Below are 13,384 nucleotides of genomic sequence, written 5' to 3'. Positions count from 1 at the left end.
ATGATTTGTTTTTAACATCAAGAGGGTTATCGGAAGCGTTGCCAGAAATGCACACGAACTGGATCCTTTTAATTGATTCAGAGCATTAAGCAGTCAGAAAAGTGTAGATTCTGGTAAGACAAATTGTAATCTTAGTAATGATAAGATTAAAGCAAAATTTCCTAGTCCTCTGCCCTTTTTAGCTGAACTCTGCTTCCCTTATGAGCCCTGGCACAAGACCATGGGATAAGGCTAAGCTGCTTCCAGTTCTGGAAGCTAGCTTTTGCATGCCTCTTCTTGCACCTGCTGCACTGTACTGGCAGGGAGAGTAGCCCCTGCAGTTTGGAAAATGCTGTATTAAACTCTAATAAACAGTTTACAGGAAATACATAGTTTTAATCAGCTTTTAGTCTTTCCCTAGTCTTTCCCTTCATTTTTGTCTCACTGCTCTTTTCTCTTTCTTATTGCAAATTCAGAGGATGAAAAGGTCCTTTGAAGAACGCATTTTAGAAGAAATGAAACCAGATGACATTCTCCACTTGGCTTCATATTTCACAGTGACCAAACACTGTGGGCATGCTATGTAGTCCTTATTCAGAAAATCTGCCCTTGATTTGAGGTGTATTTTTTGCTACAAAGAAGCTGAAGGATCAAGTCTGTATTTCTGATACAGCTGTCCAAAGGAACAAACCCAATTCATATTAAAAAAAACAACAACAACGTTAGACTCAAAATCTATTCCCAATGTAAGTGGTACCTCAACATTATGGGTAGGATAAATCAGGCAAAGAGCGCCGTTTGACTGCCATTGCCTCTTGACTTAACTCCTCAGTGTTAATGAGCATGGGCTCATTTATAGCTTAACAGCAGATGGTGTTCAGTGTGGGTCCACAAGTTTCATGTATCAAGAGCCAAATAAAGATAGTTGAAGTGTCAACTATTCTCCCACTGTGGTCTCAATCATTAGAGGGCTGAATATTAAACAAAAAGATTAAAAAAAATACAATGATAATCTTTTGTTCAACTGTAGGTAAGGGACAGAACTGAAGATCTCCTAAGCCAAAACCAGGAGAAGACAACTAGGATGTGGAAGGCAAGTGAAGTTTATTATGTCTCTTGTGTCTGCAGTTTCTCTGTCTTCTCTGTTCGGACCTTGCACATCTTTCACCATTTCCCTGCTGACAGCGTGAGGCCCAAATGCAATGCTGTCAAAAGCAGGCATGATTGTATTGGCGACAGTGGGATGATTACTCACATTACTGGTGAATCTAGCTCCCTGCTGGATGTTCACGGTAAATTTCTCTCCCTTCCTGGCTAAAGAGGTCATACTTGAAAAAAACATGTCTCTTGTCCTTCTCTGTATAGCACTGTTAACCCTCCTTAAACTGGTATTGTACCTTTAATTCACATTTATCTGTATTTTGCATGCAGTGGACTTATTGGGACAAGCTGTTCATTCCAGCATCTGGTAGTTTATTTATTATTGCGAGTGGATTACGTGCAGACACAAAAGGGAATGTGAAGTATGCAGTGGAGTGGGCAGGTTTAATCATATCTCACAGTATCTGTTTCATTTAGAATTGTATTTTAATCTTACAGCACTGAGATAATATCAATTTTAAACATCTTAAACCTTTGTAATAATACATTTCATCAGATGTTTGCCAGTTTTTTCTCTTGAAGAGCAGTGAACTCTTGGTGATTGCCAACATACAAGTTGTGTACATTTATTCAGTTGAACTTTTATTGTCTGTTGAAATCAAACTGGAGACCCGGTCACCAATTATCCATGCAAACCATTAGCTCGGAAGGGATCCAAAGTGCATGTGGGTTCTGTTAACTGAGTTTTCTTTTGTCTGTTTGTCAGGAAGATGATTATTTTCCATATTCTGCTTTAAGGTTATTAAACCATAAGCTGAACAGTATTCGTACATTAGGATAGGGGCGGGAGCAGTGTTTTGTTCTTCCTTTTATGAATATGCCCCAGAAAGAATTTTTCCCAATAGCTTCTTAAATCCTGGTCACGGCGGAGGGAACATGTTTGGAAATTTGGAGGAGGGCCGAGAAGATGCCATCTTAATGTCTAAGTTACACTGACTTCATTTTAACCAGAGGACTCTTTGGACAACCACCACACACCCTCCTGCAAGGGTAGGGGCCCAACCCTGCCAGGCTCCACAGCAGAATCTGCAGCGTAACCTCCGTCTTTAAGCAAAGTTGCAGGAAGTCTTTCAGCTTACCATCAGGTTATATTGCCAGGACTGTCTGCAACAACTACAAATGCTTCTGTCCCATGCAGACCATTGAACAGCACTCCATCCCTCCAGGACTTCAGGAGTTTTCTACCACTGTTACAAGACAGTTTTCATTCATCCATCTGATAACAAAGGGGGATTGTTTGGCTTGCTGCTCAGTGACAGCACAAGAACTGTTTGTTCAGGAAGGCAGGCCAGCCTGAACTTCATTTCAAACAAACTGTCCCTGCATAAGCCATCTTTCTTTCTCCACCCTTTCCTGGCTGCCTACTGCTCCCTGCTTTGCAGCAGGAGGATTTCCAAAATGTCTCGATGACTTTAAATTCTATTTTACTATTGGTAGTTTTATTCCACAGAGAGCAAACTCTCCAGCTTCTGTTGGTGATCATGGCAACACATTTCAAAGCTCATTTTGTTAGTGAGATCCCTGTCAGAAGCATTTTACAACTTTTAGCTATGTGGTTTGTCTGTTCCTTTTTCTTTGTTGTTTGTTTGCACAAAACTCAAACTGTTCTCTAGAAAAGTAGCCTGTTGCCATAATCAATAACAATAGCTGTTTCCATACTTTATAGTATGTACTCATATGGTCTAAATCATTGTCAGTCATTTCCTCTCCCATCACGTTTTCCAAAAAATGTTGCCCAAACCAAACTGGAAAAAGAAAAGAAAAGAAAAGAAAAGAAAAGAAAAGAAAAGAAAAGAAAAGAAAAGAAAAGAAAAGAAAAGAAAAGAAAAGAAAAGAAAAGAGAAAAGAAAAGAAAAGAAGAAAAGAAAAGAAAAGAAAAGAAAAGAAAAGAAAAGAAAAGAAAAGAAAAGAAAAGAAAAGAAAAGAAAAGAAAAGAAAAGAAAAGAAAAGAAAAGAAAAAAGAAAAGAAGGAAAGAAAGAAATGAAACCTTGCCAAATTCTATTGTATCCATGTCATAAACTCATAAACTACTGAAAGTTAGGGTCAGTGCAAAGATAAGAATCAGACAGTTTACGCTAACTAATGCCTTTGTTATTGCTTTTTGAAACAAAGTTTATTTGGTGCATTTATTTCTTCTTTGACAGCATGTGGACAATAAGTGGGTTTCTTCATCTAGTGAAATAATTGCTTTCCGCAAAGCGCTGTTGAATCCAGTGACAGCAAATCAGTTTCAACACTTTGTGTCCCTGAAAGGAGACCTCCTGGAGAATGGAGTGCTCTTTTGGCAAGAGGTACAGAAGTATAAGGTACGGTAGTAAAACGGTACAAGGGGAGCATCATTCAACTTGTAAGCAAATGCATCCATTACTGCAAATTAGGAAAATTTTAACAAGAATATCTCTAAGCATTTTCTTGTTCACAGTAAAACTTCCTTCACTATTTATTTGTCTTTTTCTTTGATGAAAATCCTGATTTCTTAAGGGTAGCTGTTTTTTAATGACTTGAATGTATTACGCCTGTGTTTCTTTGTGCTTCTTCAAACTCTACCATTCTTTTGAATCTCTGAAGGGATACTACTAACTAATGAATGCCCAGATTTTGGTATACATCTGTTGAGCAGTAGAAAATATGCAAGCAGTAAATGTTCATTCTGTCTTTATAGCTAAACACTGTTAAACAGAGGGATTATTGCTGAGCTGGGTAGTTACTCAAAAATCAAAAAGAACTTTGAAATTCAATCAAATGTACAAATGTTAAGATGGTCTCTACCCAAAAAAACTTGTATGTAAAATGCAGACATCATCTCCCTTACACTCTGCACAGTTGCATCTAACTGCCACTGAGGAGGTGGCCAAGGTTAGCAGGGGTTTTCTGTCTTCCACATGCATTCCTCTTTCTGCAGCTGCTGTAGTGTGAAGCAACACACAATCAGAAACCTCTGGAGTGAGACTTTAAATCGCACAGCAGCCTTCAAGTAGCACCCTGGACTGAAGGCAGGGGCACCACAGATCTTTCACTTGTTCCTTACTCCTTTTGCCTCTGGGATATTGCTGGTGCAAACAAAGCCTCTCCCGGGCTCCTGAACATAGTCTGCATGCACATGGAGAGCAGGCAGCATGAGGTTAGCTAACATGCTCAGAAATTAGGAGCCGAACACAGGTGATGCTGCAGTAGCACTTGGAGATCCTGCTGCAGGCATGTGGGTGCATTTTCACTGGCTAGTTTTGGCATTTGAATTTGGGGTCTACTTTAGAAGCTGAAGCTTCTCTGCTTCCAGAGGGCAATCCTCCTGTCCTCACAGTGGCTCTGACCCCAACGTGAGGAGTCACAGAGTTGGAGGCTGATATGCTCTCTGGAGGTGCTGCTGTCTCTCTTGGTTACAGAGTGACCATCTTATACTAGAAAGTTCACATTAAGGCACCTGAAGTTACATGATATAAATGCTTCTCACAATATCTGACATTTTTTTTTTCAGATTTGTGACTCTTCGTTGCTACATTTTGGAGGACATGGAAACTTTCTACAAATGTGGAGTGTAGTTTAGACTGTTTTCTTTGTGTGTCTGCTTTCTGAAGAAAGGCTTCATTGTTTTATGTCCCACCCCCTCTCCTTCATTTATGTTAATTTTATTTGTCTTCTTATCAAGAAAAAGCACAATCTGACCATATTTCTACATGCATGCGATTTGTCATGGTTGGCAGTTGATGCTCTTTATAGAAGCAAAGGGCTGGAGCAGTAGGAGTGTTGTGGGTCAGGCTGAACTGGAGGAACATTGCCAAAGATGTGGGCAGTACTTTGCATAGTGCATGCTTGTGTTGTCTGAGCCCTATCACGCCATCAGTTTAGACAGAACTCCCTTTGGGAGTCAGTGTCTGCATTGCTCCTCATAACCCATTTGGGCTGGCGGCACATATAGGGACAAACAAAAAATACAAAAATTTTTTTGAAAACAAATATGAAGAAATATAACTCTGTGGATCATTTCCATCTGTTTCTGTATGTTCACGTCTCATTCCTCTTCATATCTTATGGCTTGGTTTTCTTCCCTCTTACTACAGCTCTCTGCATTTTCTTCTGTGCTAGATGAGCAAAGAAAACCATAATATATTCTTAGGATATATTGAATATGTTTTTGTATTGCCTTACTTTCTTCATTGTAGCTGTTATCATTCTTTTTTTCCTTCACCAAACTAAAAAGTGTTCATAATAAAACAAAAATGTTCTTCCACATACCACATTTCTGGTTAAAAGCCCTGTTTTTAATTTCTTTGCAAAGTAAATATCCAGCCTCCTCTACCAAAACTAAATGCCTATTCTTCATTTAGAGAGCTCACTTCCTGAAAATTCTCTGGAGTGCTCATTGTGCCTATAGAAGATACATGCGATAATCTCCTGTTGTTATAGAAATGTCTTGATGTTTATAGGTAGATGGAAAGTACGTGTTTCAGAGGATTTCAAGGAAGCTCTTTGAATGATTTTTCTCTCCTGTCACAGCCAAATAGTAGCATCATCAGAGTGTGAAAACACAGTAATAATAGGTTTTAACAGAATGATAGGGTCACATTAACAAGAGTAGAAAACCTCAATGCTCCTTTGAGATCTTACCCTTGTAAGTTCAGGTTTGTTTTGTATTCTGCCTATCCTGCATGAATTATTTCAGACATTGAGGTTTTGGGAAACTGCAAAATCTTAATGACTGGAGAAACTAGAAATGAATGGAAGACTGTACTTGTAGCTGAAATTGTCTCCTCTTTTGCCAACATTCTTGGTTATAATACCTTGTACCACTCAAAATATTCCCCTCTGTTCTTGGAGTTTGTAAAGCATTTCTTTGTCTTTTTTTTTTTTTTTTTAAAGTTACTTTACTAGTCGTAGCAAGCTCATTGTGAAAATTGGTGCATTTCACACCTGCAAATGTGTTTGTCTTTTCAGAAATGCCTCCTATTTACCAGTAATGTACTCAGATCAAGTGCAGGACAAAAACTACACTGTTCCATCAGAATGTGCAGGCAGAGACTATCACCTAAAATCAATGACTGCTGTATATCTGCATTTGCAAACCAGAAGTCCCACTCATGTTTTAACTATTGCTGTGACCATGCACATTTGCTATAAGAATTTCATCCTACATACTGAAGGAATCTCTTTGTATAATTATTTTTGTATGACTGTTACTCTTTGATCACTGGGCCCCTGGAAAGGGTCTTGCATCTCTCTTTACACTGACTGAAAGTGCTATTTTTCATCTTTCAGGACTTGTGCCATTCTCACTGTGATGATGCCACAGTCCAGAATAAGATCATGGCTATCATTGACTGCTTTATTAATTCCACCGTACCCCCAGCTTTGCAGATTGACATCCCAACTGAACAAGCACAGAAGATTTTGGAGCACAGGAAAGAACTAGGACCTTACATTTTTAGAGAGGCACAGGTAAGAAGCTGGGAGAATCTCTGTAACAGATTTGGATAGAGTTTGTGTGGCTGATTTTAACGACATTCCTTATTGCTTACGTGACAATTTTGACTCCATACATAAACCTAACCATGAAGCAGAACACTAGAGTCATCGATGTCAATTAAGATTGTATGGTGGAGATGACAGAGAAGTTTCACATATTTGCTGCCAAATAAACTGACAATTTGAGTCAGCCAGCTGATATGGGAAAGGTGGTATCCAGGTCTGTGTTAGGGGTGCTGTCAGTTGAAATGAACTTTGTTTATTTTTTGAATTGCTTGTTCTTTATCATTTGGTTAATGCCAGAGAAGCAATTTACAGTTACAGGATTCATTGATATAAATATAAAAAAAAAAAAGCAGATGTGAGTGAAGCACAAAGCTTAACTTACTGAATCTTTCCCTTTTTTATTACAGAAAGTCTGCAGAAAATTTTCTCTCTGATCTTTTTACTAATCAGACCGAACAGTAATCTATAAACCTTTACTACAGACTTACTATTTTCTTATTCCTCATTACTATCTTCTACGACTTATCTTCTAAACCCAAGAAAGCTAATTCGTTTTCTTTTCCTATCTAATTTCCATCAATACCTTTAAAAATCAAATGCAAGTGTGCAAAATATTTGGATTACAAAAGATGAATGGTTTGTCAGACAAAAGGGTACGTATGGATCCTAAGAGAAATAAGTTTCATTTCAGCCTGTGTAAAAGACAGTGAACTCCAGAAAAGTGGCACAAAACCAAGGGAAGAACTTGGCCAAAAAGTTGTCACTCAAATATGACAGTGACTCAAATGTCACTTTCAAGTACTTTAAACCAGAAGCAGTGAGGTGCTGAGCATACTTGACTACTTAGAAGCCAAGTTTCTGAATGAGAATTAAACATCTAAATAAACTGAAAAATGTGAGCCTTAGTACATGCAGCAACAGAATTCACTGAGCCCTTCTGTTTGCTTTTTAAAAATTGTTTTTCTTATTCTAGTTCAAAAAAGACCCTGTGAGAGATTATATCATTTAAAAATTATCCAAGATTTGCTCATAGATCTGTAATGTGGTTTAAGAGGCTTTCCAGAGGCAAAAAAGTATTTCCTTTCTCTTAAGGAGGAAAAAAAACCTTTCTCCCTAATGAACTGAATATTTGAAATACTTGAACAGAACAGTGGTGCAAAAGCAATTCTACTGGTGTATATTTTATCAAGAATACTTGTAAAAAATGATGGATGTTTTCATTAATGCAAACAATTGTTTAGGGAAATATAAAAAAAGAAAGTGCCTTTTAACTATGTTTTAGGAAGATTTCTCACCAGTAATAAACACACTGATGAAAAAAGCATGTGCCGAGCAAAGCTGGGTTGAAATGTCAGGACACAGTACGTAGGAGGAACAAGGCTGTGTATTCAAAAAGAAATAGTTATTACATTCTCACGGTAAACTATACTTTATTTTACAGCACACTCTGTCTTCCTAATACAGTCAAGACTGACTTTCTTTTCTTTCTGCACAGATGACTATTTTTGCTCTTCTGTTTAAATTTTGGCCAAAATTTTGTAAGTTTCAAAGCCGTTTGGCTAGTGATGAAATTTTGCTTGCGTTGGAGAGAAAAAAAGGAAAAAAGATGCAAAAGGAAGGCAAAACATTAGAGGAAAGGCTCACAAAGCTTCAGGTGAGAGCTGATGGACTGAATAAAAACTGTTTCATGAGCAAACGGATAGGAATCCAAATATCCTTTTCTCAGCCTGATCCAAAGCTACCGAAATCTTTTTGTTAGAATTCAAGCTTTACATACAATGTAGTCCTAGGGCGATTAGTTCCCAATCCTGCCAATGCATATACATATGTTTAACTTGAAGCAGATGAGTTAGTGGAATACTCCTTTCATTAAGCAGAGAGGAAAATGTATTTTAGCGATCTTTTGTGCCAAGAGAATAGCGGAAAAGAGGGATGATTTTTTTTTTTTTTTTAAAACATGTATACTCCATGTGTAAAATGGGTAACTGCAAACCTGTTTACACTTCCCATGTGTACTGTCCTTTTAAAAGAATTTACAGTCCTGCTGGGTCACAATTGACAAAACAAACAAACAAACAAACAAACAACAACAAGATTTCGTATTTCTTTTTCAGAAGGAGCATTTGAAACGGCTGCACATTATTATTTAAAATATTTATGTGCTAAATGCTTTGTATACTCTTTGTCTTTACTTGAGTATTTCTCAGCTTTGACAGTGAAATTGTGAGACTGTTCACAATAAGTTTCCAGACAGTGTCAGTGCATTAACACAACTGTGACCTCTGCAGTGGAATGCTCACTTGTAAAACCGTTTTTCTTGGAATTTTATTAATTAAAAAAATATATATTTTTTGCTATTGATTATAGGCTTTGCAAAATATTATTTTTTATGAAATGTAATTGTTCAGCAAGCTTTGAGGAGAGAACATTCCTTTAAGGGCAGAGAAATTATTGGACTTGCAAACTATCATAAGTAGCGTTAAAAGACCTTTGCATATTTTAAATGCCATGTACACATGTGTTGAGACATTGCTTATGATGAGAACCACATGAGTATCCGAACAGATAAAGACATATGCCTGTACATCGCTATCCTCCTTTTAGACATGTGAAAACTGAGGACCAGCGAAGTGTTACTCAAGGCCACACAGCAATGTCAAGTGAAGTCTAAAATTCAAAAACTCATGTTGCTTTCTCCAAAGCATGTTGCCTCCATACAGATATGTCTGGCAAGGCCATTGGCAACACTTACAGTGCAAGAATGCAATATTTCAAAGTAATGCACTTTTGTGTTTTTGCAGACTTATTTTTTCCATCTGTTTGTTGCCTGTCTATAAGATTTCTGATTAAGATCAAGGAAGTAAAGAGCAAATCTTGGCCAGGAGGGCAAAAGCCTAGTTTTTATGGGGAACAAATGGGAAAGGTGAATTACCCATCTGAGCTGGGAAAAAGGGTAAGAAATTTTAGAAAGTGACAGGCAGGGAATGCAGTTCAGTAAACAGTTTACAGACTATTCACAAAAAAAAAAAATAATCAGTAAACCAGTTATTTCCTCTTGAAAGAATAGGTGGAACAGATAAATCTTTGAAACCCTTTCCTCTTCAATTATTTTTAAGAGTTTGCCATTGTTTGTTCTCTTACCTGAGATTTCTGTCCCCTTAGTGACAACATAACCATTCAAACTATTGATCCAGTATCCTTGGCAGAGCAGTGAAGGAAGCTCCTAAAGCCAATCAGCCTGGTTCAGGACAAAAGCCTTTCCCACCTCCTGCAAATTTCTGTTCCTGTTCCCCTGCCCCTCCATGCTGAGGGAGAAGAATAATCTGGCAAGCATTACAAATGATATTTTTTCTTACAGCTGCTTCCCCCCCACATATCATTTTTGTTTTATGTCAAACGAACAACCATCCTCCTGTGGGAGGAATTTTGCTTTCTCCCTTCTCCCAGATTTGTCCCTAGGGTGGCTGATCTGTGTGGGCTTGCCTCACTGTCAGAACTGACTAGATAAGACAGCCAGGCCTTGATGCAGCATAGAGGAAAAACAGGCAGACAAGGTAGTTTTCACTGGACAGTGATGTGTGACTTGGTATCATCTGACTATCTCATTATTTTTTGTGGGTGCCTTTTGGTTATTTATGGGGCAAATGTTGTTGAAGGCTTCCTGGCCCTGGTCTCAGTGCAGGGGATGAGTGGCTGACAGTGAGGGAAGTCATGCATATACTGTGCAGACCTCTTCCAAGCTCTGTGTCTGAAAGGCAGGAATTAATAGGTATGGTGTGAAGTAAGCTGGAATATTCAACACCATGTGATTGCTTCAGTACATAGCTGAAATCATTGTTTTAAAAGATACTGCCTTGGGAGAGTATGCTTTTCTTGTCCCTTTTCGTCCTTAGTGTAGCACAGCTATATGGGTTCTTCTTTGCCCTTCTGTGGATTTGTTCCTCTGGTAACTGCACATGCCACATACTTTTAAAAATATCATTAGTCACTTTTTGCAGACTGCCTTGATGCCATTATTTGTAATTTATCGCCTACACAATTGCCCTTTACCCCCAAAACAGATTTTGAAATGTTAGATTTCAAGTGTACAAAATAATACTTACACTGTAAATCTGTCCTTGCTCTTTCTGTGCCCTTTAACAAATAAAGGTTAAAAACATATATATTAATTTTACTTTTCCATGTTTCCCACCATCTCTTTTTAAGCTTCTAAGCAGTAAGCTTATTTGTTAGTAAGTGGTGTAACATCATGAGATATGACATTGCCATAACGTGGCTAATTTATTATGAGAAGACATTATTAAAGAACTCAGTTCACCATTCTCATTTAGAAACATAGCAAACATAAATGTTAGTATATTAGTATATACACCCTATTTCTGTATTGGCTTTGGCCTCCTTGCTCCAACAATTGCATGTCCCGCAGATGGTAGTGAGCCTGCTTGTGGAGAGAATATAAACACCATGCTGCCTGGGCAGTTCTATGCCCCAAAGTCACCATTACAGACAATGGGTCCATTGGACAGTGGGGATGATGAGGAAGGAAAAGGCTCTATGGGAGCAATGAAGTAGGATATTCTGGTCCTTTTCCAGATATTTCAGGGAGTTTCTGAGCAACTTTGGAAACATTTGACCTCTTTTTTTTTTCCTCACTTTCTCATTTACATGCGGGAAAGTTATATTACTTGCCTCACGGGGATTTTGTGGGTTAATTATGTGAGGTTAAATATGAACATTGATTAATGTCCATAAAAGTTTTGGGATCATCAGGCAGAATGTGCAAAGGTGCAGCCTTAATAAAACACTAAAACAACATGAGAATGACAAATACTTAATCACTAGAGCAGTTTACCAAGGGTTACAATGCCTTATCCTTCATTGTAAATGTTTTAAACAAGATTGCCCATCTTCCTAGCATGTATGCTGTAGTTCATTCACAGCTTCTGGACCAGGCTGGAATTAATCATGGGAAGTCCTATGTACTACATTTATACCCAAGGCTAAATCAGGGTACCACAATGGCCTCTCTGTCCTTAAAATAAATTCTCTTGCAGGTGTTCCCTCTCACTTAGTGATAGCTCACTCTTGAAGAAGTTATTAAATCTGAAATGAAGATAGTCAGTAGGAGTGTAGGGGTCGGGAAATTTTGATTAAGACAAAGAAAATTATTAAAAAATCTGTACCTCCTGATATCTTTTAGTATGCCCAAAGCAATGAATTATAAAACTGGGCATTATAAAACTCTGTCCACAGTATGTCCATCATATAAAATGACACTGCTTACAACACTGTTGTGTTTCCAATGATAATTTTTGCTTCCTCAGATTTGCTTTTTACGTTAGCTCAGCAGCTCCTGTTTAGAGCTAATTATGAGTTCTTATTATTGTCAGGGTAAAGAAGTGGATACAAACCTCATCAATCTGGCAAGTAGTGCTCTGGGACGAGATGTTGGCATGGAGAGAAGACCAACATCATTTTCAGATGGATATGGGTGGCAGGTGAATAATAAACATTTTGCTACAGATACCATCATTCAAGAGAGATAAAATGATCTTGGCAGAATGGGAAGGTGGGGTTTGGTCTTGAATACTACTTCCATGTGGTTCTTCAATAACTGTTCATTCTTGTACCATAGCTTTGCTGTTACAAGGTTACCTTTTCATTCCTTCCTTCCTTTCTCCCATCCTTCCTTCCTTCCAGATTTAGGTTCTGAGTAGTATTAAGTAATATTTAAGTATAAACATATTACGATCTTTAGGTTTGGAGATGTAAAAATAATCTGTATTTAAAGATAAGTTGAAGGAAAGGAAGTTCAAATCTGGAATAAGAAATTATTCATTACTTCAGAAATTCATATCTTGAAAAAAGTTGGTTTAGGCTTGAGTCCTGTTCTGCTCATTCATCAAAAACTGAAGCTGAACTCATTTTGGAAATCTAGTTACTTGGACAGAAATTCAGACAGAAAATAGCCATTTAGTACTTCTTGAAAACAACTCACATGATGCACCAAATCTGTAGTGAAAAGGTAGCAGTTATTTTACTGGAGAAAATGGAATAATAGACACACCACCTTGGGCATATGAAGTGATTGTTCATAGCTGCCCTGACACGGACATAATATAATGGGAAATCTGTGCAACCACATAATCACAGCTATGTCACGTGATAGAGGAGTAAATTGCACTCTGGCCACTGCTTAAATTCCACAGAACTCTTCCTGTGGCATTACATTAGCGAGAGCAGAATATAGAAACAAGCAGTCTGAAATACTCTCAAAATCTGAAGCCACACTACATGCTGTATGAAGCTCACAGTCTTAGCCCTTAAATGAGCCTTTTAACCTTCACTCATACCTGTTCCAAACAAAAACAAAACCAACCAAAACAAACAAACAAACAAAAAGGCACAACCTGAGTTGGGTGAGCCAGGATATCAATATTATATTCCTAAGCCCTCAAGAAGAGGCTGGGTAATTGCAGAAAGGGCAATAACCCTTTTTTTTATTTATTTTTATTTATTTTTTTTCTCCAAGCCCCTTTCTGCTATGGGAAGATGCTGGAAGTTCTTAAAAAGTCACAAAATGACAGATGGGTCTCAAACTTCTGATGTTGTAAGGAAAAAAAGTCCAAATAACTGCACAGTTCCCATACTGATTTGGGAGAGTGACCTGAAGTTTACATGGAACCTGAACTGTGGTTCTTGCAATGTAAAAAGCAACATTTGTTCCTTAGAAAAGGAAAGAATGACCATCTCTGGACTGTCTGCTTCTACTGGTAG

At 37.9% G+C, this 13,384-nt stretch overlaps 1 protein-coding gene across 3 annotated transcripts in view; it reads left to right on the top strand.

Moving 5' to 3' along the window:
* The window catches only part of RGS22 (regulator of G protein signaling 22), a 66,294-nt gene that overhangs the window by 48,210 nt on the left and 4,700 nt on the right, over positions 1–13,384 (top strand). For 2 of the 3 annotated variants that reach the window (XM_040548608.1, XM_040548607.1), the window contains 5 exons: positions 1,010–1,072; positions 3,286–3,447; positions 6,395–6,574; positions 8,103–8,261; positions 11,998–12,105. In XM_040548608.1, coding sequence (XP_040404542.1) covers positions 1,010–1,072; positions 3,286–3,447; positions 6,395–6,574; positions 8,103–8,261; positions 11,998–12,105 — 672 coding nt within the window. The remainder of the gene's footprint in view (positions 1–1,009; positions 1,073–3,285; positions 3,448–6,394; positions 6,575–8,102; positions 8,262–11,997; positions 12,106–13,384) is intronic. The other variant, XR_005817231.1, reaches the window with a different exon arrangement.

This window comes from Cygnus olor, chromosome 2, assembly GCF_009769625.2.
Source record: "Cygnus olor isolate bCygOlo1 chromosome 2, bCygOlo1.pri.v2, whole genome shotgun sequence".
In the NCBI taxonomy this organism is placed as follows: Eukaryota; Metazoa; Chordata; class Aves; order Anseriformes; family Anatidae; genus Cygnus; species Cygnus olor.
The sequence above is the reverse complement of the archived record's forward strand: the minus strand, read 5'-3'. Positions and strand labels throughout refer to the sequence as shown.